The following is a 22,408-nucleotide window of genomic DNA, read 5'->3' as shown; positions in this document are numbered from 1 at the left end:
GATTCCCCAGTACTGTGCCCTTCCTTCCCTTATGACTACCTTGGGCAGTGTTTCTCTGCCTTAAGTCCAAAAATTCCTGCACCACAAACACCCGGAGGGCTGGTTTAAACTGCAAATTTTTTGGACTCCATCCCTGATACACTGAATCAAAATCTCTGGTCTGACTCCTTAGAATGTGTACTTCTAGTAAATATCCCACACCTTGCCTTAAGAAATAGACAAGGCTCCACAAGAACTTTTGATTTTATGCTCTCTCAAATCTCTTCAAGAATCTTTTCTCTAGGGGCGCCTGGGTGGCTCAGTTGGTGGTTAAGCGTCTGCCTTCAGCTCAGGTCATGTTCCCTGGGTCCTGGGGTCAGGCTTCCTGCTCATCTGGGAATCTACTTCTCCCTCTCCCTCTGTCCCTCCTCCCCACTGATCATGCTCACTCTCCCTCAAATAAATAAAATCTTATATTAAAAAAAAAAAGAATCTTTCTCTAGCTTCTCCTTCTGGTTTCTTCAACTTTCCTTTGTATCTGGCTCTTTCTCCTTATAAAAAAAAATTCAATTTTCTCCCAGCTTAAAAAATAAAAGACTTTTTTAGTTCTAATTACCTGATTCTTTCACATTTAAGCTTTTGTTACTGAAAATTGTTATTTTTTAAAATATTTTATTTATTTATTTGACAGAGAGAGATAGCGAGAGAGCAGGAACACAAGCAGGGGGAGTGGGGGAGAGAGAAGCAGGCTTCCTGTGGAGCAGGGAGCCTGATGCGGGGCTTGATGCGGGGCTCGATGCGGGGCTCAATGCTGGGGCTCCATCCCAGGACCCTGGGATCATGAGCTGAGCTGAAGGCAGACGCTTAACGACTGAGCCACCCAGGAGCCCCAATGAAAATGTTTAAACTGAAATGTAACATATATAAAGAAAAAGCACAAATTAAGTGCAGAGCTCAATAAGAAGTTTTCTAAGTGAACCCATCCATGTAACTCCCACCCAGATCAGTAAATAGAACATTACCAGCAACCCAGATGTCCTCCTCCTGTCCCTTCCCCCTTCTTCCCAAATATAAGCATTAAGATGATTTCTATCACTTTGGTTAGCTTTATCTGCTTTTTGCCTTTACGTAAGTAGAACTGTACAGTATGCATCCTCTTGAGTTTGGGTTCTTCTGCCTAATTTAATATTTATGAGACTGATACATTTTCATTCATACAGTACTCTATAAATATGCTAAAAATTTTTGATCAATTTACTGTTGATGCATGTTTTGGTTGTTTCCAGAATTTGGCAGTTGGGAAAAGGGCTGCTATAGATATTCCTGTGTATGCCTTTCACTTTCACATTGGTAAACTGTGAAGATAGAGGGAGCACAGTGTATAAAGAGCACCCTTATTTCTGACACCACTTGCAAGTTCAGGAGTCCCCAAGACCTCCCCTAGTTTCAATAATTTTCTAGAAGGACTCACATAACTCATTAAAAGCTATGTTATACTCATGGCTTCAGTTTATGCTGCTTCATTTCTTTCTTTCTTTCTTTCTTTCTTTCTTTCTTTCTTTCTTTCTTTCTTTCTTCTTTCTTTCTTTCCTTCTTTCTTTTCAAAAGATTTTATTTATTTGACAGAGAGAGACACAGTGAGAGAGGGAACACAAGCAGGGGGAGTGGGAGAGGGAGAAGCAGACTCCCCGCCAAGCAGGGAGCCCGATGCGGGGCTCGATCCCAGGACCCTGGGACAATGACCTGAGCTGAAGGCAGACGCTTAATGACTGAGCCACCCAGGCGCCCCATCTTTCTTTTTCTTTTTTTAAAGATTTTATTTTTGGAACATAACAATAAAAAATTTTAAAAAAAGATTTTATTTTTGGGGCGCTTGGGTGGTTCAGTTGGTTGGGTGTCTGCCTTCGGCTCAGGTCATGATCTCCAGGTCCTAGGATCAAGTCCCTCATTGGGCTCCTGGCGCAGTGGGAAGTTTGTTTCTCCCTCTCCCTCTGCCTCTCCCCCTGCTTGTGCCCTCTCTTTCTCTCTCAAATGAATAAATAAAATCTTAAAAAAAAATTTTTTTTATAAGTAATCTCTAGACCCCACGTGGGGCTTGAACTCACAACCCCGAGATAAAGAATCACATGCTCCACTGACTGAGCTAGCCAGGTGCCCCAATGCTGCTTCATTTCTGTGTGTTTCCCTGGTTGTTCTCTTCTACTTTCATCATTTCAACTATCCCCTACATGCCAACGACTCCCAAATCTGTATTGTTACCCAGATCTCTTTTTTGAGTCCATATCCAGTTGCCTACTGAAATATCTCCATTTGTGTATATGGCAGGCACCTGGAATTCAACACGCATAAAACTGAATTTATCTTCCTCCATGATTCCTACCTCTCCTGCATTTCCAATTTCAGGTCATGACCTTTCTTATCCAACAGGTTAGCCACGCTGGAAATGTAAGAGCCATTCTTTTTTATTTATTTTTATTTTTTAACGATTTTATTTATTTATTTATTTATTTATTAGAGAGCAAGCGAGAGAGAAACAGCATGAGAGGGGAGAGGGTCAGAGGGAGAAGCAGGCTTCCTGCTGAGCCGGGAGCCCGATGTGGGACTCGATCCCAGGACCCCGGGATCATGACCTGAGCCGAAGGCAGCGCTTAACCAACTGAGCCACCCAGGTGCCCTGTAAGAGCCATTCTTGAGCCCTTCTCTCTACCTCCTTGCCCAATCACCAAGTCCTTAAGTTGCTTTTTTCTTTTTCTTTTTTTTAAAGATTTTATTTATTTATTTGAGAGAAAGCGAGAGTGAGAGTAAGAGAGAGAGAGAGAGAGAACACGAGCAGGGGGTGAGGGATAGAGGCAGAGGGAGAAGTAGGCTCCCCGCTGAGCAGAGATCCGGACGTGGGACTCGATCCCAGGACCCTGAGCCAAAGGCAGACGCTTCACCAACTGAGCCACCCAGGCGCCCTTAAGTTGCTTTTTTCTTGTCTCTAAATTGTTTTCTGCAGATTCAGGCTTTCATCATCCCGCCTTTAAATAATGGAAACAACCAGCCTCCAAACTCCACATTCACTACTGCTAAGTTTGTTCTCTTCAAATCCACGTGTCTTCTTGTTACCAGAGTGGCCTTTTGTAAATGCAACTATAATCATAATTGCATAAGTAATTATAATTTAGCAGGATGAGTACTATGATAAGGGAAGTTACCGGTGCTCCAGGAGCTCAGAGGAAGAGCTGGGGGCTAATTGGGAAGGGCTTCACAGAGGATGTGATGGTGAGAAGGACTCTGCCTGAGGAAGGTGTGTGTGCATGGAGGGCGCAGAGGGAGGCAGATGGAGTGCCATTTGAAGACCTGGAAGAGAGAGAAACATTGGTGTGTTGTAGGAATTATGACTGAAATACAGAGTACAGAGAGACATATGGTAAAAGAGATATGTAGGCACAGGTCCCCAGAGTCTTTGTAAACCATAATAATGGTAAATAGTTTAGACTCTGTCCTGATGGGAATAGGAGCCACTGAAGGGTTTTAGGCAGGGAGAGGAATAATCAGATTTCCATTTTCTAAAAGCTCTGTCTGCCTGCTATGTGGGGAATGGGTTAGAGGGAACTGACTGGAGGCAGGAAGACTTTTATAAGAATTTAGGTGAAAAGCAGTGGTGGTGGTAGAGATGGATTCAAGGGTGGAATTGAGAGATTTTTAGGGGGTAGAATCAAAACTACATTTGACCTTTGAACCATGCAGGTCCACTTATGTGTAGATTTTCTTTGATACAGTACATTACTGTAAATGTATTTTCTCTTCCTTACGATTTTCTTAGCATTTTCTTTTCTCCAGTTTATTACGATGCAGTATAGAATACACATAACATACAAAATGTGTATTAATAGACTATTCATGTAATCAAAAAGATTTCCAGTCAACAGGAGGCTATCAGTGGTTAAATTCAGGGAGAGTCAAAGGCTATATGTGGATTTTGGACTGTGTGCTGGGGTGGGGGAGGGCAGCACCCTTAATGTCTGCATTGTTCAAGGGTCAGTGTACTTGGTGATGGATGGGATGTGGGAGGTAAAGAAGAGGAAGCCAAATATGACTATGTCATATTTGCAGCCACACTGTTCTTGTTTTTGTTCCTGGAACATACCAACCAAGTTCTTGCCGTAGGGCTGTTTACTTGGTTTCCCTTGTTTACCCCAGATGGTTACATGGCTGTCTCCTCTGCATTCAGATCCCAACACAAAGTCAGCTCCTTAACATGCCTTCCCTTCCTACCCTTCACATAGCCACGGTCAGCCAGCTTGCCGGCCTTCTCTAGGATGCTTCCGTGTTTTATTTTTTTCATCATTTATCACAATTATCTTATTCTATTTTATGCCATCCTGTCTATTTACTCAACCCCATTAATGCAGACATCTTGTCTGTCTTGCTTATCACTAAATCCTATTATTTCAAAAGAGTCTGGCAAACAGAAACCACTTGATAAATAGGGAGTTTATCTCTTGCCATTTCTCCTCCCATTCTAAGTTCCAGCCTTAATGAACAAATTACAGTGCTCTAAATATGCTGCTTCCTCGGTGTAGAATTCCTTCCTCATCCTTTCTTCTTTTTGCTAATTCCGCATTGCCCCTCAAGACTTTTTTATAACATTGCATTGCCTCGTCTGTTTTCCAGCTGGAGAGAAGCATGTTGAGAACATGATATATACCAAATACCTGGCCAAGATACGTAGGTAGATAACAGGCACTTGATAAATGTGTATAATGATCACCTGGAAGCTTCTTAGAAATGCAGACTCCTAGTCTGCACGTCAGATGAGCTGAATGACAATCTCTATTTAGCAAGGTCTCTAGGTGATTCATTTTCACATTAAAATTTGAGGAGCACTACTTTAGTGATGATAATACACAGCTGAAGTTTAACTAGGAGGCCTTGTAGTGATCCACAAAGCCAGGTATTGTGAAGAAAAGGGCATGGCACTGGGAATCCCACAAACCGGGCTGGTTTTTTTTTTTTTTTTTAATTTTATTAGTTACCTCACTTAAGTGGTTGTTGTGAAATAGTAAGTTTGAAAGGCTTGGTACATGTTTGATGTTTAATAAATCAGAGTATCTCTCTCCCCTGGAAGATTCCAAGACTGGTAACTGGGAGATCTAGCCTCTAGATCTGATATTGTCACCAATTCACTAAATCATGGCACATAGAGTTAGAAGGAACTCTAACCCCACCTATGTAAATATCTATGTAAATATGCCATATCTATGTAAAGATATCTATGTAAAGATTTACATAGATACCATTTATTTTCTTTAATTTTTTTAAAGATTTTATTTATTTATTTGACAGAGAGAGACACAGCCAGAGAGGGAACACAAGCAGGGGGAGTGGGAGAGGGAGAAGTAGGCTTCCCGCCAAGGAGAGAGACCAATGCGGGACTCAATCCCAGGACACTGGGATCATGACCTGAGTCGAAGGCAGACGCTTAATGACTGAGCCACCCAGGCGCCCCTGGGTACCATTTATTTTAGCAACCTTGTGTTACAGATACAGAAACTAAGACTCACAGCTAGACTGGAGGTCAAGTTGTCCGAGTTTAGTGCTCTGCCATACAGCTTCCTCATTTGTAAAATTAGGAAAATAATACCCTCTCCTATTTGTCTCATAGGTTGCATCTAATCTTTTGTTTGTGAGAGCTCTTTAAAAGTGCAAAGTATAATTATTACTGTTTTTTAATTCTAGATCATATTATACATGTTGGGATTCGTAAGATTTCCTTCCATCAAGCAAATTAGAGATTAATATGTATTAAATTCTTTTCTAAGTTCACACTTTTGAAAAAGGATAGAGTTCGGAGGAATGGCTACTATTCTGATAGTTAACAATATTCAGTCTATCATTAAGCCACTTAAATCTCTTTATAACACGATATCTAAGCCTCAGAGGATGGATTGCTTACTTTAATCAAAATAAAATTCCAGGGGCACCTGGGTGGCTCAGTTGCTTAAGCGACTGCCTTCGGCTCGGGTCATGATCCTGGAGTCCCGGGATCGAGTCCCGCATCGAGTCCCGCATCGGGCTCCCTGCTCGGCAGGGAGTCTGCTTCTCCCTCTGACTCTCCCCCCTCTCATGTGCTTTCTCTCTCTCTCTCTCTCAAATAAATAAATAAAATCTTAAAAAAAAAAAAAATTCCAAAAGAAAAAAGAAGCTATTTTATGTAATAAACAGTTTAAGATTTTTACTTGAATGGGGGCAAAAGGAATGCACAGGAATGTCTCCTCTTTGTAATGACTTGAGTGCTAGAGTAAATAAAGCAATAGTTTTGCAGGATTTCCTTTCCTTTGGTGCCTGCAGTCCTTGGTCACCGCTTTGAAGAATGAAGAGGTCGACCAGACCAAGTAGTGGGCAGCAAAGCAAAGTTTATTGATAGTAAAGGGATAGTACAGAACTCCGGAAGAGAGAGGGGACCTGAGAGGGCTGCCATCAGCTTTCTAAGTCTAGGGGTTTTTGTTTTGTTTTGTTTTGTTTTTTTAGATTTTATTTATTTATTTAACAGAGAGAGAGAGAGAGAGAGAGAGAGGGAGAGCAGGAGCACAAGCAGGGGGAGTGGGAGAGGGAGAAGCAGGCTTCCCACCAAGCAGGGAGCCCGATGCGGGGCTTGATCCAAGGACCCTAGGATCATGACCTGAGCCGAAGGCAGACGCTTAACGACTGAGCCACCCAGGCGCCCCAGTCTAGGGGTTTTTAATGGGCTTGTTGGAGGGCTGTTTTAATCTGATTAACCCTCCCTACGCCTGTCATCCAACTAGGTTTTTGTCATCTATCACGTGGGCAAGGGTGGAGGGCTCCTACCAGGGGATGTAAAATCCTTTTAAGGGTGGTTTCCTCTTAGGGCAGGGGCAGCTTGTCCCTGCACCCCTTTCTTCCACCTATCCTTCATCAATAGATTTCATGAGAAAAGGAAACTTGAGTGGATATTCCTAGATCTGTTTTCAGTGACAATGAGATTATTGAAACAAGTAAGAAAAAATGTCCCATCTCAGCTCCCTCCCCCCAACCTCTCCAGGAGTTTACATATAAATCCTAGGTTGGCCCTTTACTTCAGGGCTTCTATTCTGAATGCTTCATTCCCTTCTCTGATCTTGGTCATTTCTAGTGATCCTCTTCCTTGAAGGGAAGGGAAGGTTTCTGCAGGCTCAAGGTAGGGGGCTGGTTTATTTTGGCATGGGGCTGGATGTTGAGCCAGGGAGAAGAGGTCAAGAACAACTCCTAGCCCACTTAACTGGAAGAGTCAGGAGGCCTGGGCATTTGCTCTGCCAATGACCTTGAGTGAATCACTTGACACCCAGGCTTCCTGTCCCACAAATAGGAGGTTGCACTAAATAGCTTCCCGTGGTAAAAATCTGATCCTATAGGTGGCCCTAGCACTAGCAGTTCTAAACACAAGAGGTAAAGGGAAATATTAAAAGAAAAGAAATGGTGAGATATAAGAGGCTGGGAATAGAAAAGAAAAAGTTCTCGGTGAGGCTTAATGTGGATGCTAAGGAGTTGCCATCCCTGGGGTAAAAATGGATTGGTGGGGATGGAGATGAAAAGGCTTTACTTCTATTCACTTTTAGAATTTTAATCTCAACCATCATTTTGCCGGCAGAGTGCACACCTAATGCAGCCGAACGGCATGGCGCCGTGTCCTGTTCTTAATGATCTTGACTTAAGCCCATCGTTGTATAGTACCCTTTGGTTACAGAAAATTTCCAAGTAGATAAAGCAAGGTGACCTCTGTATTTTGTTCTCCTGTTAGGTTTCGTAGGGTTTTAGAAGGACAAGCAACCCCGCAGGAGTAAACGGGGAGGGCAAAAAACAGGATGAGGGATCCGGCAGGACTGGATAAGGAAGGCGGTCCGCGAAGCGTGCTGGGCGTTCCTGGGCGTCCCCGGACTCGGCGCGGGATGGGCGGGGTTGGCGCACGGACTGCATTTCCCAGGCTCCGCCGCCCCGCCTGGCCCCGCCCCCTCCGCCGCTGCGACCCCGCCCCCTCCACCCCACCCCACCCCGGGCTGCGCGGCGCGGCTCGGCTCGGCTCCGCTCGGCTCGGCGCCCGCCCGACTTCCCAGCGGCCCCGTGCGGCCCGGGCATGCCCAGTGCGGGCGCAGCGGCCCCGGCCCTGGGAGCGCCCGGGCGGGAGCTGGCGGCCGGGCGCGGAGGGTCCAGTAGGAGCCGAGTGGGCCCGCGGTGGACGAGGGGCCGGGTGGGCCGGAGCCGCGGCGGCGGAGCGGCCGGGTAAGTGCAGACTGGCCGAGCCAGGCCACTGGCGCCGCGGCGGCTGGGGCCCTGCGAGGCCCTGCGAGGGCCCGAGCGCGGGGGTGCGTGGTTCCGGGCAGGGGCTTCGGGAGGGGAACCCTAGCAGGAAGGTTCTGGCCCGAGTCGCAGCGCGGCGCGAGACGGCGCCCGAGGTGCGGCGCGTCTATGTTTAGCTCTGCGTGTGACCGGAGGTGAGCGTGCTCCGCACCTCGTGCACGGCTGGGTTCCTGGGGGGAAACTATGTTTCCGGTCGAAATTGGCAAGGAGCTACGGCGGAGACGGGTCCGAGCTGACCGGTGGACTTGAAGCCGTCTGTGGAGCCCTCGAGAGAAGCGAGGATGCTCACCCTTTCTGCACCTGGTGTGGGCTAGAACAGCTTCCTCCTTTCCGGACTTGGGTTTGGTGGCTTAGAAATGAAAGAACAGGATTGTGCCTCAGAAGATGCTTAACAAGCTCTAATGACTATTCGGCATCTAAAGGCCACCTGTGTTTCTAGGTTCAAGAGAAGTTGCCCATGGGATGCTCGGAAACTCATTGCAAAGTTTGAGTAAAAGGAAGTCCCGACTGTTAGAATACCAGCGTTTTGAAGTTTGCAGTAGCCTTTCATTTGCTGTAATCTTGGGCAGGCATTTAACTTCGGAGACTCCAGTTCCTGCATCTGTAAAGTGATGAGAACCAGATGCATCCTATTTCCTTCCAACTCAATTGTAAAGTTCCCCCTGTGTGGTCTTAAATTGTGGCAAGTTCTATTTTTCTCCATGCCTCAGCTTTTTGTTAAACCGGGCAATTCATCAAGTATCCGTGAAGGAAGGCTGCTAGGGTCTCACTACAGAATTGAGTGACTTGTCCTTGGACGGCCGCTGTTGGTTAGTAGGTAACCTGCCCCTTGTACGTGCGGAAACCAGGTGTTAATGGCCACGGTTCAGATAACCCAGCTGTTCTGCGGGACTAGGACTGCAGTGCTTCACGCTCTTTGTCAGTGTCCTGTGAGAAATCCAGACTCAGTGATTGGCTTCCTCAAACTCCCAAGCTAGCTCAGTCTTTAGTGGGATTGTGTTTATATAGAAGTTACTGTTTTTCTGTTACTACACCTATTCAAAAGACCTGTGAAGAATTTTAATATCCTTAATTTACAGAGGAGGAAGTAGCTGGTTAAGAATGAATCCGTGATAGTCTTCAGAAACTGGTATCCTGTACTGAATAGTTACTATTCACCTGACAGAGTTACCCTGTCACCCTGAGGTGTTTTTGTTTTTAAGGGAGTATTCACAGAAGTTTCTGAACCCTAGAAACTTCTTTATCTGAAGTAATAGGATGTGACCCCAGGAGCAGGTGGTATATACGGTGTTGTGCAAGTTGTCCAGGTACCTTCCTACTGCAATATTCTCTGCTCTTCTGGTTCTGGGTGGCAGTAGTCCAGTTGGGTCAAGGTACAGTTTGAGGTGGTTATATGTGTGAGGGAAAATGTGCTTATGTTTTGAAATGGGAGTTTTATACAAGGTGCTTGTGAAACTCTGTCATAATTTTTGAAGCTAGGTTTCTCATTCACCTGAGAAATACCTAAAATGAGAAAGCTGTAGTGTTTTAAGGAATACTTATACACGGAACTTTTTTGACCTAATTTATATTCCACTGTTTCTTGCATGTTTATTAAAATTGTGTGTGTATATATGTATATATTTAAAGTGGAAAACATGGGGAGGCCTATTTGATAGTCTAGGTGGGCGATTTCACATTGTACCTTAAGCTTACTTGTGTGCCAAAGGACCCTGTGTGTGAAGTGCATATTTAGTCATTTTTGCCAGAACCTTCATCTTGCTCTTGTATTTTCATTCAAGTGTTTGAGGTTCTACATCAAGTATAACTATCGCTTACGAGGATACTGAAATGTAATTATCACTCCTTTCCAAATACGCAAGTATTTGGGATGTGTAGGAGGGATGGTTTGGGACATCAAGGCCCAGAGAGGAGACTCCTGGACTGAGAGCACATTTACCCCCACGTAAAAGTGGAAGAGTGGGAAGTGACTTAAAAATTGTATTGCTTTCAGGTTTCCGCATTAGTTCCCTGTGTTCCCATCTCTGGGAGTGCCCGAATCTGCTACACTCAGGTAGAGATGCAAGTATGTGGAAAAGTCCTTACGTAGAAATGTACGTGAAGTAACTTACCTGTAAGATACCTATTTGTTGCCCCATTATGCTCCATCCCTTTCTAGGTCCTTCATGATGAAAGATTTTGAGACGCTTCTTCCTCCTCTGTGTAGTTGGTAGTTCGGGTGGTGAAGAGATGGCTGACAGTGTCAAGACCTTTCTCCAGGACCTTGCCAGGGTGAGTACATCGTGTGTCATCTCTTAATCTTTTTGCTGCAGGAACTGACTAGGAAATCCTTTAGGTTTTTTGGGAGGGCAATTTTTGTTATATTTGTTGGGTCCCTCACCTATAGGTTTTCATTCTCATCCACACTACTCAGAAGATTAAGTATTATCTTGCATCTTCCAGAAGCTTGGGAAAGCTGTCTAGTGAGTGTCTCTAGTATTGGAACCTTGGTTAGTTTGACTCCAGAGCCTTTTTTTCAAAAAAGTTTCTATTTTGGAATAATTTTAGACTTACAGAAAAGTTGCAAAATAGTACAAAGAGTTGCCCTATATCCTTCACCAGCATCAAGTTATTTTATGCAACCATGGTCCGCTGGCCAAAATTAAACAATGAACATTGATAGAATACTATTACCTGATCTACTTTATTCCTATTTACATTACAGAACCTACTTTCTCCCCATTCTGCATGGTGCAGATGACGATGCTCTAGGAAAATGTCCCGTAAAGATCTGTTTAGGACTTAGTAACCCAAATTAACCAATAGCAGAAAATTCCATTATAGTGTGTGTCTGAGGTTTAATGCCCTGGTTGTAGCCCCTGTAGCTATATCCTTGGGAGCAGGGGGCTCCTTCCTCAGTGGGAATGCTTAAAAGTTTATTACCTTTGAGTAAAAGAGGGGGAATTGAAGGAGTATCTTAGAAGGGTCAAAGAGACTTCATGCAATGAGATCTACTTTTTTTTTTTTTTTAAGATTTTTATTTATTTATTTGAGAGAGGGAAAGGGAGCATGAGCAGGGGGAGGGAGTAGAGGGAGAACCAGACTCCCCACTGAGCAGGGAGCCTGATATGGAGGCTCTAGGGGCTTGATCCCAGGACTCTGGGATCATGACCTGAGCCAAAGGCAGACACTTAACCAATTGTAAGCCACCCAGGCACCCTGAGATCTACTTTTAATAACTTTACCTCATCTTGCCATTCTTGTGCTATAAAATTTCAACCCTAGATCAGTTCTAAAATGCACTGTTAATGTTTGTCTGACCCAGTTAGACTAAGCATTCAGGGGTGGGAATCCTGTCATCGTCTTAGCACATACAAGGCCCTCAGCCCTTTGAACTTCGCTACCTTAAATATTTAAACAGTTTGTGGAAGATTTAGAAGTTAAAAGCAAGATAAATCTCTACTTGCAGATAAAAAGATCAAGTGCACACTGTGCCAATTTATGCTGTCAATGGTTAGTACATAACCACTTGGCGCATTCCCATTTTTCTGTATCCTGGCAGTTATCTCCAAAATTTGTTAGTAGCTAATAATAGGTAAAAATGCCATTTTTTAGTCCAGATTGGCCTTTGCTTCCAGAATGTTTTTTTTCCACCTATTCTTTGTGAGGTTGAATATCCCAGTGCTACCAATCCATTTTGGACATAAATCTGTTGTGGCACATATTTTAAACTGTTTTTGTTGTTTTTTGGTTATATACTTGTCCTGGTAGGCTACCCGTTTCTTGAGCATTTTCATGTGACCAATGTCTAGCTCACTGAGGATGCTTAACATGTGGGTGGATGGATGGATGAATGAAGTTTTTGGAACTGGGTGATAGGCTATTCTGGGGTTTGTAGCACTAACTTTTCCGCTATTGGAGCTCTTTCAATATGGTGGGCAAGTGCCTCTGTCACTGTCTTTATAGACTTAACAACCCTCTCCCCCTTCATATACTCCTTAAGGACATTCTTTTCTCTAGCTATACTACCATGTTGTTTCTGTCTTACGTGGCATGCTCTCATCCTCCAGCTCTTGCTGGATATCTTACAGTATTAATTTCTTTGTCCTTCCCTAACTGTGGTCCAGCCTCTGGTCCTTTCTAGAGACCAGTGTTTAATTTGTCCTTGTATCCCTGGAGTTTAGTAGTGATTTATACTATACTATACTCACTACTGAGGACCCTGGGATCAAGCCTGCATCGGGCTCCCTGCTCAGCCGGGAGCCTGTTTCTCCCTCTCCCTCTGCCACTTCTCCTGCTTGTGATCTCTTCTTCTCTGTCAAATTAAAAAAAAAAAAAAGGGATACGCATTCTGATACGGGAAAAAATGTGTATATATACATGTAAATAATAAGTTAATTTAGCACATTTATTATTGGTAAATCTGGAGAAAGGATATTTAGAAGTTCTATTCTTAGAACTGCTGTAAATTTTGAATTATATCAAGCTGCCAAGGCTCCCTTAAGCCCTGTGGCAAAATAAGTTCAGTGTTTCCACTGTTACTTCACTTTATGTAACTTAGGGAAGTCTTCTCTGATCCATAATCCTTCCTCTTTAAAATAATACTTTAAAATACTTTAAAATAATACCCTTGTCTATAGGGAATCAAAGACTCCATCTGGGGAATTTGTACCATCTCAAAGCTAGATGCTCGGATTCAGCAAAAGAGAGAGGAGCAGCGTCGAAGAAGGGCAAGCAGTGTGCTGGCACAGAGGAGAGCCCAAAGTATAGAAAGGAAGCAAGAGAGGTAAGGAGTGGGGTTGATGTCAGGAAATGTCTGAGGGGAGGGACTTCAGGAAGTGACTGGTCCTTAGTATAGAATTAAGACCCTATATAGTCACTTGGAATTTCAGTACCCCCTTGTTTGCTTTTTGCATTTTTGCATTTTTTTCCAAAAAATATTACAGGTGACTCTTCCACCCCCCGCCCCACATTGAATTAAACTAGGGTCTAGCAATCATGCTTGCTGAGAATGTCATGGTGTTTTAAAAGACAGAATGGTGAATTGAGAACCACACACACACACACACACACACACACACACACAAAGAAGAAAAACTGCTTCTCTAGAAATATTTTTAGACTTTTCTCATTGACACTAGGAGAACATTGGGAGAATAATAGGTGCTAGAAAAATAACAGTAACCAACAAAAGGTCTAAGGTGGGGAGTGACTGAATGATGATCTGGAAATAGCCTGTATATCTTACGAGCCAAATACATGTGGTCTTTTCCAGTGAGCCACGTATCGTTAGTAGAATTTTCCAGTGCTGCGCTTGGAATGGTGGAGTATTCTGGGTAAGTTCTTTTTCCTCAAATGCCAGGTGCCTTATTTTCAGGTTGTTGCTATGTTAATAGTTCTTGACTCTTGCCTTGAAACTGAGACAAGTAGTTTTCACGTGGTGATACATGCTCAAGACCATAACTGAGGAGTCTGTGCACCAGTGGTGATTTTATTCCCACACAAAGAACACTTGTATGTAAATGTCAGGGATAGCCCTAAATATACACTTTTATTTTTATTTTTTATTTTATTTTTTGAGAGAGAACACAAACAGGGAGGCAGAGGGAAAGGGAGAGAATCTCAAGCAGGCTCCGTGCCCAGCACAGAGCCCAGTGCGGGTCTCGATCCCATGACCCTGAGATCATGACCTGAGCCAAAATCAGGAGTCAGATGCTTAACCAACTGAGCCACCCAGGCGCCTCTACACTTTTATTTAAAAAAAAAATGACTATTTCACCAGTTTTAATGTTAAAAGAGTTCCTCTTGACATTGGACATTTTGGCTAAGAGCCACTATGGGAGATCAGAAGGGAAGGGCAGAAGGACAGGGGCAAGGTTATCCTCTCATCTGGTCTTATCAGTCTATTAGAATTGATTACTATTAAAACCCATACCAGAAAAAGTTACCTAGAGTTCATCAAGAGCCAACACAGACTTAAGGGAAGTTTAAGTACTTTGAAGAACAGGTAGTTAAATTTTTTTTTTTTTTTTTTTGACTTGGAATTCAATATAACTCAAGTTGTCTTGACCTAAACATTTCACAGATGTTTCCAGATGTTTAATAAAGTATTACTACGTATTTAGTATGTACCTGTATTTTGGTCTGAACAATATTTGAAACGTTCATCTATGTCCCCAGGAGTCTCACTGTTTTCATAGGCAATGTCAGGTTTGTACCTTAGGGGAGTATTGGGAGATAGAAATAGCTCTCAGTTTTGGTGTCTCTTCAAGCTTCCTTGAAAAGTCACCTCTATCTGGAAAATAATGACACTGAAACTTGGAACTCTTGTTTTAAAGAAGAGCTTTTAATGTTTATTACTTCTTTCCTTTAGTTAAGTCTCCTCTTGTTTTATCGAGTGTTTATTCCTGTACTACAGTCGGTGACAGCCCAAATTATTGGTAAGTATATGCATTGCTGTGTGCCACCTGCCTGGGATGGGGGTGGGAGGTATTTCCCTGTCTCCCTCGCTTCGTGGAACACTACTGCGTACCAGGAGCTTTAGATGTTCTTAGCTCAAGCCTCTCAACCACGCTTTGAGTGGGTACTGTTACAGATAGCTTTTTTATGGGTGAGGAAATAGAAATTGGTTACTGAGGTTAAACCATTAGTAAGTGACAGAGCTGGGATTGAAACTCGGGTAGTTTCCTGCATAGCGTGTGCTGTTAGAGACCTCTCAGTCACCACCAGGTAAGCAGCACAGATGGCTCCTCTGAGTGAGAGCTGTGACTAGAGGTGGGTGTGTGTCCGAAGAGGACAGTTGTCTGAAATCCGTATGGTGATGCGCTGGCAGGAAACATAGGTGGGGGGTGGGGGGAAGAGTGACCACCTAGGAGTTCCATGTTTGGTGTTTAAACTGACAACTCTTTTCCCCCCCTTTTTTAGGTGATCCATCACTACATGGAGATGTTTGGTCGTGGCTGGAATTCTTCCTTACGTCCATTTTCAGTGCTCTTTGGGTGCTCCCTCTGTTTGTGCTTAGCAAAGTTGTAAATGCCATTTGGTTTCAAGTAGGTCCATGGCAGAATGGAGTCTGGGTCCTGCAGCGTGATGGTTGATGGGTGGTGGGTTGATGGGTGGCAGGTTTTAGCCTGGTGGTCGGTGGCCATGCAGGGAATGATTTCATAGCCTTAACCTTTCTTGCTCATGCAGCCAGTGGGTGATCTTTGTGCGCTTGTAAAATGGAATTATTGTCTCAGGCCACAAAAGCCTCCCTTGGCCAGATGTCCAGGAGCTTTTCTCACCTGGCAGATCTAATGGTAGACCAGCGACCTTAGCTTTGGGGATGGGTGGTGAAGCCATCTTACTCATGTTTTGGTGAGCTACTTTCTCTGTTACAGGACATAGCTGACCTGGCATTTGAGGTATCAGGGAGGAAGCCTCATCCATTCCCTAGTGTCAGCAAAATAATTGCTGACATGCTCTTCAACCTTTTGCTGCAGGCTCTTTTCCTCATCCAGGTGAGACTGGCCTTCTGGGTACATGGGCAAGTTTTGAAAAAAGGTTCGTTAAAATGAGCTTCACAAAGACAGAGTATTGCATTTAAACTGGGGCAGATAAGCTTTATGGGAGGTAATGATTTTTAAATCATTTTTTCACAGAAACAACTAGAAAATTTAAAAATTGTAAAATAATAAGCAACATGAATTGACCTCCTCTTCCCTGCCCACGGGCATTCTCCACTCTCCTGCTGTCGAGAAACGTGAGGAGCATCTATGAGGCTGTATTACAGAGGCAGAGGGGGATGACTCATAGTGGCGGGCGAAGAGTGTTCGGTCTTGAAGCTTTGGGATTCTGATTTCCCATATTTGTTCTTTAGGGGATGTTCGTGAGTCTCTTTCCCATCCACCTTGTTGGTCAGCTGGTTAGTCTTCTGCATATGTCCCTTCTCTACTCACTGTACTGCTTTGAATATCGTTGGTTCAATAAAGGTGAGTCCATCTAAAGAAACTCAGAAGTAGGAGGTCCAGTTTGGAAGTGCTGCTAAACGGACTTCTCGAGAACTGTTCAATACTTAGGCCCTTGGTAAACCATCTTTGGAAGGAAGCAGCCTCTTTGGCAAGAGGGAATTTACACTTGGCTTAGGGGGTTTAATCCGTAACTTTGATGCCGGGGGACATGGCCATGTAACAGTACCTTCATGGTGCTTAATGTGATGCAGCTCTGACTGAGCCATACAGTGGCATAAAGGAGCACGCATTTTCTTGAATTCGAGAAATCAATTTGATGTCAGTGCTTTCATATTCTTTGGGGGATGTTTTAAAGACCTTGGCATATTTGTCCGGTTGTCTATGGTTGGAAGAGGTTACTTGGTTTCTAGAGAATGGCTGCCTTTTTATTTGATACCTTACTTTGTTCGAGACTAATCATGACAAAGGATGCTGATGTTGTAATTCATAATTCCTAGCAGCTTTGAAGTTGTGATTATTGAATTGAAAAACTTCACACAGAAGCCTTATATCATTATTTGGACAATTCCAATTTATATGCTTTAACTGTTCCAAATGACAGATGTGTACCTAAAAACTCAAACCTCAAATAATTTATCTACCATATGTAGTCATTTGACTAAAAGGAAGTAAGCAATCTAATTATTAATTGTATTGGCTGTCTTGTTTTAGGAATTGAAATGCACCAGCGGTTGTCAAACATAGAAAGGAATTGGCCTTACTACTTTGGATTTGGCTTGCCCTTGGCTTTCCTCACAGCAATGCAGTCCTCATACATTATCAGGTAATTTGGCCAGAGGGATTTGATGGGGACTAGTAAAAATACTCAGTGTAGGGAGCATCTTCTGTATGCCTGGTTTTATGGTAGGCACTTATTTGGCCATCAGGAGGCCTGTAGACTTTTTCTCTTTGACAGATAGACATTTGTCAGCATTAAAATCTAGTCTGCATGATGCTAAATGCCATATTCTTTTATGTTGCCTCCCGGAGCAGTGTTTACTGTAGCTAGTGCTTAGGAAAACAAAAAAAGTTTTTTTTTGAAGATGTGTTTGATAGATTAAGGTTTCATCAAGCCATGATGTTAGCTCTGGAGGCAAGGGAACTCTGGGCTTCTAATCTCTTCTCCAAAGTCATGGTTGTCATGAAGGTGTCTGTTTCTCTTCTGTTTACAGTGGCTGCCTCTTCTCCATCCTCTTTCCTCTATTTATTATCAGCGCCAATGAAGCAAAGACCCCTGGCAAAGCATAGTAAGTACTAGCCGGTATTAGCTAAAGTATAGTAAGCTGTGTCTCTGTATAAAGGATCAGGACTATAAGGTCACAATTATAGGAATGAGACTCTTTTTAAAAAAATAATCTCTTACAGTGTAGGAAAGCGTTAATATACACTATGATGAGAGAAGAACACTTTCGGAATATATCCCCCAATTTTCCGCAGGCACATATGCACCTATGTTTCAGAAAATGATGCTATTATACATATTCTTAAAATTTAAGTCACTGAGGGGCGCCTGGGTGGCTCAGTTGGTTAAGCGACTGCCTTCAGCTCAGGTCATGATCCTGGAGTCCCGGGATCGAGTCCCGCATCGGGCTCCCTGCTCAGCGGGGAGTCTGCTTCTCCCTCTGACCCTCCCCCCTCTCATGTGCTCTCTCTCTCCTCTCATCCTCTCTCTCAAATAAATAAATAAAATCTTTAAAAAAAAAAAAAAAAATTTAAGTCACTGAGTATAAGGCACTGTAGACACCTGTAGTGAAACCCATTTTTGTAAGAATGGTCAACTTTTTATAGTGGATCATGTGATCTGGCTTACATGAGTTTATTGATAGTGATAGTAAAACAAAGTATTTTTTAATATTTTATTTATTTGAGCGAGAGTATGAGGGGGCCGGGCAGCAGAGGGAGAGGGAGAAGCAGACTCACCGCTGAGCAGGTTCCTCTGGGCTCGATCCCACGACCCTGAGATCATGACCTGAACCAAAGGCAGATGCTAAACTGACTGTGCCACCCGGGTGCCCCAAAACAAAATATTTTAAAATGAATCTTTAGCGGGGTGCCTGGGTGGTGCAGCCCAGTCATTGTCTGACTTTTGATTTCGGTTCAGGTCATGATCTCAGGGTCGTGAGACCAGGCCCCATGTTGGGCTCCGTGCTGAGCGTGGAGCCCACTTGAAATTCTCTCTCCCTTTTTCTCTGACCTTCCCTCACCACTCGAGCACTCGTTCGTTTGTGCGTGCATGCTCTCTCTCTCAAAACAAATTTAAAAAACAAAATGAAGTGACTCTTTAGCAATAATAATAGCAATCCTAAAGTTTTACCATTTATTTTTTAATATATATATATTTTTTAATTTATTTATTTGACAGAGACACAGCGAGAGAGGGAACACAAGCAGGGGGAGTGGGAGAGGGAGAAGTAGGCTTCCTGCGGAGAAGGGAGCCCGATGTGGGGCTCGATCCCAGGACCCTGGGATCATGACCTGAGCCGAAGGCAGACGCTTAACGACTGAGCCACACAGGCGCCCCAAGTTTACCATTTTAAAAAAAGTTTAATCTTTGATCAATTTTGGTTGAGTCAGTGAGGATACATGTATTAGAAATTTCAGATCTGTTTCAGGTGTTTGCTTACTCTTAACTACCCAGCAGTGCTTAGTGTAATGGCAGTCGCTGGTGTAATTGGCTTTCCCTTGAAACTCTTGAACATGAAGCACATATAGTATATCTTCAGACAGAGCTGGAGGTTTATAAACAGCCATAGAAAAGTACTTCTCCAATCAGAATTAATCTGAAATGTAACTTTATTTCCTCTGAGCCTTTATACTTCAAACGGTGATTCCATTGCACTCATGACAGCAGCTGGACCCAGCGCCTTCTTTAGTTGCTGCCTGTTAACCCGTGTGTCTAAAATCTGTATAGTACTTCTTTGATCAAATTTCAGTTGTCTTGTTTTCCCCTATATCATTTTAAGTTTAATGTAGTCAGGTAAGTTGTCAAGTAATTAAAACATTAAGTTTGATGAACTGGGGATCTAACAAGTCGGGTCTCTTGCCTTCCAGCCTTTTCCAGCTGCGCCTCTTCTCCTTGGTGGTTTTCTTAAGCAACAGACTTTTCCACAAGACGGTCTACCTGCAGTCCGCCCTGAGTAGCTCGACCTCTGCAGAGAAATTCCCTTCACCGCATCCGTCTCCTGCCAAACTGAAGGCTGCTGCAGGCCACTGAGTCGCCTGCCATCCGGAGGAGATGGGTGGGTTTGGAAGCAGGCTGTAGAAGCTCTTTTCCTCGTACCCTCCTCTGCCAGGGAAGGCAGGACCCGCTCTGCCAAGGGCCCTCTGCCTATTCCCGTCTGAGGAATTGGGACTTTTGTCTCTGGTGCGCTTAAGGCAGAAATCTTCCTGTCACCAGTGTGTGGATTTTTAACACCGGTGAGTCTGAATGGACCACAGGTTTTTCTGTAGCTCTTTTCTAGCACTTGCCAGCCCCCGTGCCTGGACTGATTGGAATACTATTTTTGTCCCTGTGCCATTGACCTTCCCAGCTCCCTGTCCTGCCTTCCACCACCCTCGGATGAATGGATTTTGTAATTCTAGCTGTTGTGTTTTGTGGACCTGTTAATTTGTGTTGTTTTTCTGTGAAGCACATGTATTGGATGTGGGAGAGAAAGGAGTATCTCACTTGCTCCCAGCCACTCCCTTCATAGCCATCACTGTCTAGTGTTTCTTGTAACTCAGGTTAGATTCGGGTCTCTCTGGCTCCACTGCAAAAAAACAAGTCTGAAGAGATGGGACAGGAGGAAAGACCTCACAGCCAGATCTGCTGGGTTTGGGGGAGTGATTTTCTTTCTTACCCTTGAAGGGGAAGAAGCTTTTTCACTGGTACCTTTAAAGTTCCCCAGCTAAAGGGAGGTACCAGTTCTGGACAAGTGCCACTACAACACCGAATGCTCAGAGACCCTGAACTTGGAACTCGGAAGGTCTGAAGTGTACTGCTGGCCACTGCTGGGTTTGTCTGGTATTTCAAAGGAATATTGGGTGCTGCAAATAGGAACTGAAGGGGTACACTTATTAAACCCATTAAGCCTGTGATTGGTTGGTGTTTTCCTGTCATTTTAAAGGGACTAAATATGGGGGGGGCAGATGTCAAAACACTTGTCCAATTTTAAAATGTCACAATTAAACGTGAGCTGGTTTCCGACAAGCGTGTAGTGGTTGAATTTTCAAAAATCATCCCCTGGGAAACGTTAAAAGGGTTAAGTGGAACCACGACTTTGCCTCAGACAATTTGGTTGTAGTTTTGGGAGATTAGTCCTGAAAAGTGTTCTGTGAGGAAGTGTGGATTATGGGATTATAACCATGTTTACATCTTATGATAGAATTGGGAATTGTTTTAAAGTCCCTATGTATGTCTCCTGTGTATTCATGAAGGGAGAGAGGTCCTTTCAGGTTTCAGTGTGTTGAACATTCGCATTAGGGAAGAGATTAGACATTTGGTTAACAGAAACCCTTATTTACAAGATGATAAGGATATAAAAATCCTTGCTGGAAGACCTACAAGCAAGTTCAAAGTACAGGTTTTAGAATAGTGGGCATCTTGGAAGTGGGTGTTGTTAGCAGCTTGTGCACAAGAAATTGCAAAAGACAGAGTTAAAATAAGATGTCGTTCCAGTATTCCTCTGTGACCCCTCTGGTCATTTGGCCACGTTGCTGTGGGGTGGTTTGAAGAAGACCTCAGTATTTCAGCAGCCATTACCTTAAGGTGAGTGTAAAGTTTTTACAACTGGCTTTGTTCTTTACGGGCCCACATCTTAGCTGCCTGAAATTTGTGTTTGTACCAACTAAGCTGGTCTCACTTTAGAAGGGTGAGTTGTTACGTGGATGAAGGCACATGATTCTTATCCAGCACTGTGCCTCGCTATAGAAAAATGCGCAAAGTCGGAAGTGAGGAGTCTGCAAAGTTTTATTGGTGTAATTGAAAGGCCAGGCATATCTGCAGTAAAAATCTGACAACCATCTCAAATGAGATGTCCACAAAAGCAGAGTCAATTCCTCTTACATTTTCACTAGGGCGGTGGTTGGGAAATTAGGAGCAAAGGGAGAGTAGGCTCCTTTTTTGCCAAGTTCAGAATGGCAATTGGAGGCAAACTGACAGTAACTGAAAGGAAGGGAGATCGTCCTGTTAAACATGAGAGAGCTTGAGTTTTAACCATGCAACCAGGAGGATCTAAGACATCCTGTTCACAAAAGTCCTTTTCAGGGATAAGCGTCAGCTTGAACAGGCGTATGGGATTCAAAAGACTGCCCTTTTATCCCATCTAGAGCTCAGTTGTCTATGATAGCAACTTGAAAAATTGGAAAGTGGATACTTCAGACCTGAGTACGTTTGCTAAGTCTGTTGGAAACTTTGAAGTGGACAGGTTCATGTACTGACTTGTTCATTGCTCTGCACTTAGTAAGGAGCTAAGATAAAGTTGAAGAGGAATTGTGACAAACTGGAGCAAACCCAGAAGAGGGCAGTCAGTGGCTGTAGGTTTTTGAACAGCCTTAAAAGGATGACAGGTGTGGGGATAAAAAGGCAATTACAGTTGTCTGTTCACGGTCCATTCATTTTCCATCCTCTTGTATTTTCTGATTATAGAAGTAGGACATTCAGCTTCTATATTCACATGTTTACCTCCATCAGGACTGCTCTGGTAAAGGTTATCAGCTCAGTAGTACAATGGAATAGACCTTTCCCTCCTCTCCATTAATATTCCTCCTATGCTATATGACCCACAGAAGTTAAAATGAAGTTGACTTCAGGTCAGTGCAACATGCCTTTTAAACAATGACAGCCATGCATTACTGAGGTATTTTGGATGGACCTAAAGTGAGTCCATAGAGCCAGTCAAGGATCAAGTGGGGAATGGATGACTTCATCATGTAACATTTAAGTGCCTTATCTGTTGGGCACTTTGCAAAGCACTGGGGTTTCAAGGGTGAACCAGAAAGATGATTACTGTCCTCTTGGACCTAAACACAGGGAGAGTGACAAGTGATAAAGCAAATTTTTAAAAATAACACGATCAAATGCTGCTACTTTCCCTAGGTCTCAAAGCTAGATATAAAACATTGGATTTCAGGGAATCTCAGGG

At 43.6% G+C, this 22,408-nt stretch overlaps 1 protein-coding gene across 3 annotated transcripts; it reads left to right on the top strand.

Annotated features, from left to right (window-relative positions):
• Positions 1–8,036: 8,036 nt before the first annotated feature.
• On the top strand, positions 8,037–20,475 carry EI24 (EI24 autophagy associated transmembrane protein). 3 transcript variants are annotated; one of them, XM_078058798.1, is made up of 12 exons: positions 8,037–8,241; positions 10,313–10,372; positions 10,478–10,590; positions 12,939–13,084; positions 13,574–13,634; positions 14,672–14,738; positions 15,223–15,347; positions 15,678–15,797; positions 16,157–16,268; positions 16,959–17,070; positions 17,459–17,533; positions 19,338–20,475. In XM_078058798.1, exons 3-12 carry the CDS (start codon positions 10,549–10,551, stop codon positions 19,498–19,500), a joined length of 1,023 nt encoding a protein of 340 aa, XP_077914924.1. In that variant the 5' UTR covers positions 8,037–8,241; positions 10,313–10,372; positions 10,478–10,548; the 3' UTR covers positions 19,501–20,475. The 3 variants fall into 3 exon arrangements, with proteins under 3 accessions (XP_077914924.1, XP_035979231.1, XP_077914925.1); XM_036123338.2 differs by lacking the exon at positions 10,313–10,372 and having other exon boundaries at positions 8,038–8,241; XM_078058799.1 differs by lacking the exons at positions 8,037–8,241; positions 10,313–10,372 and adding an exon at positions 8,756–8,969.
• The last annotated feature ends 1,933 nt before the right edge of the window (positions 20,476–22,408 follow it).

This window comes from Halichoerus grypus, chromosome 11 (genome assembly GCF_964656455.1).
Source record: "Halichoerus grypus chromosome 11, mHalGry1.hap1.1, whole genome shotgun sequence".
Classification (NCBI taxonomy): domain Eukaryota; kingdom Metazoa; phylum Chordata; class Mammalia; order Carnivora; family Phocidae; genus Halichoerus; species Halichoerus grypus.
Note: the sequence above shows the minus strand (reverse complement) of the source record. Positions and strands in the feature narration are given on the sequence as shown.

Excerpts from the sequence above, each read along its gene's own strand:
- EI24 (XM_078058798.1), top strand. The coding sequence starts at position 10,549 with ATGGCTGACAGTGTCAAGACCTTTCTCCAGGACCTTGCCAGG. Across the intron at positions 10,591-12,938 it reads TTCTCCAGGACCTTGCCAGG|GGAATCAAAGACTCCATCTG; the intron begins GTGAGTACATCG and ends CCTTGTCTATAG. Across the intron at positions 14,739-15,222 it reads GGTGACAGCCCAAATTATTG|GTGATCCATCACTACATGGA; the intron begins GTAAGTATATGC and ends CCCCTTTTTTAG.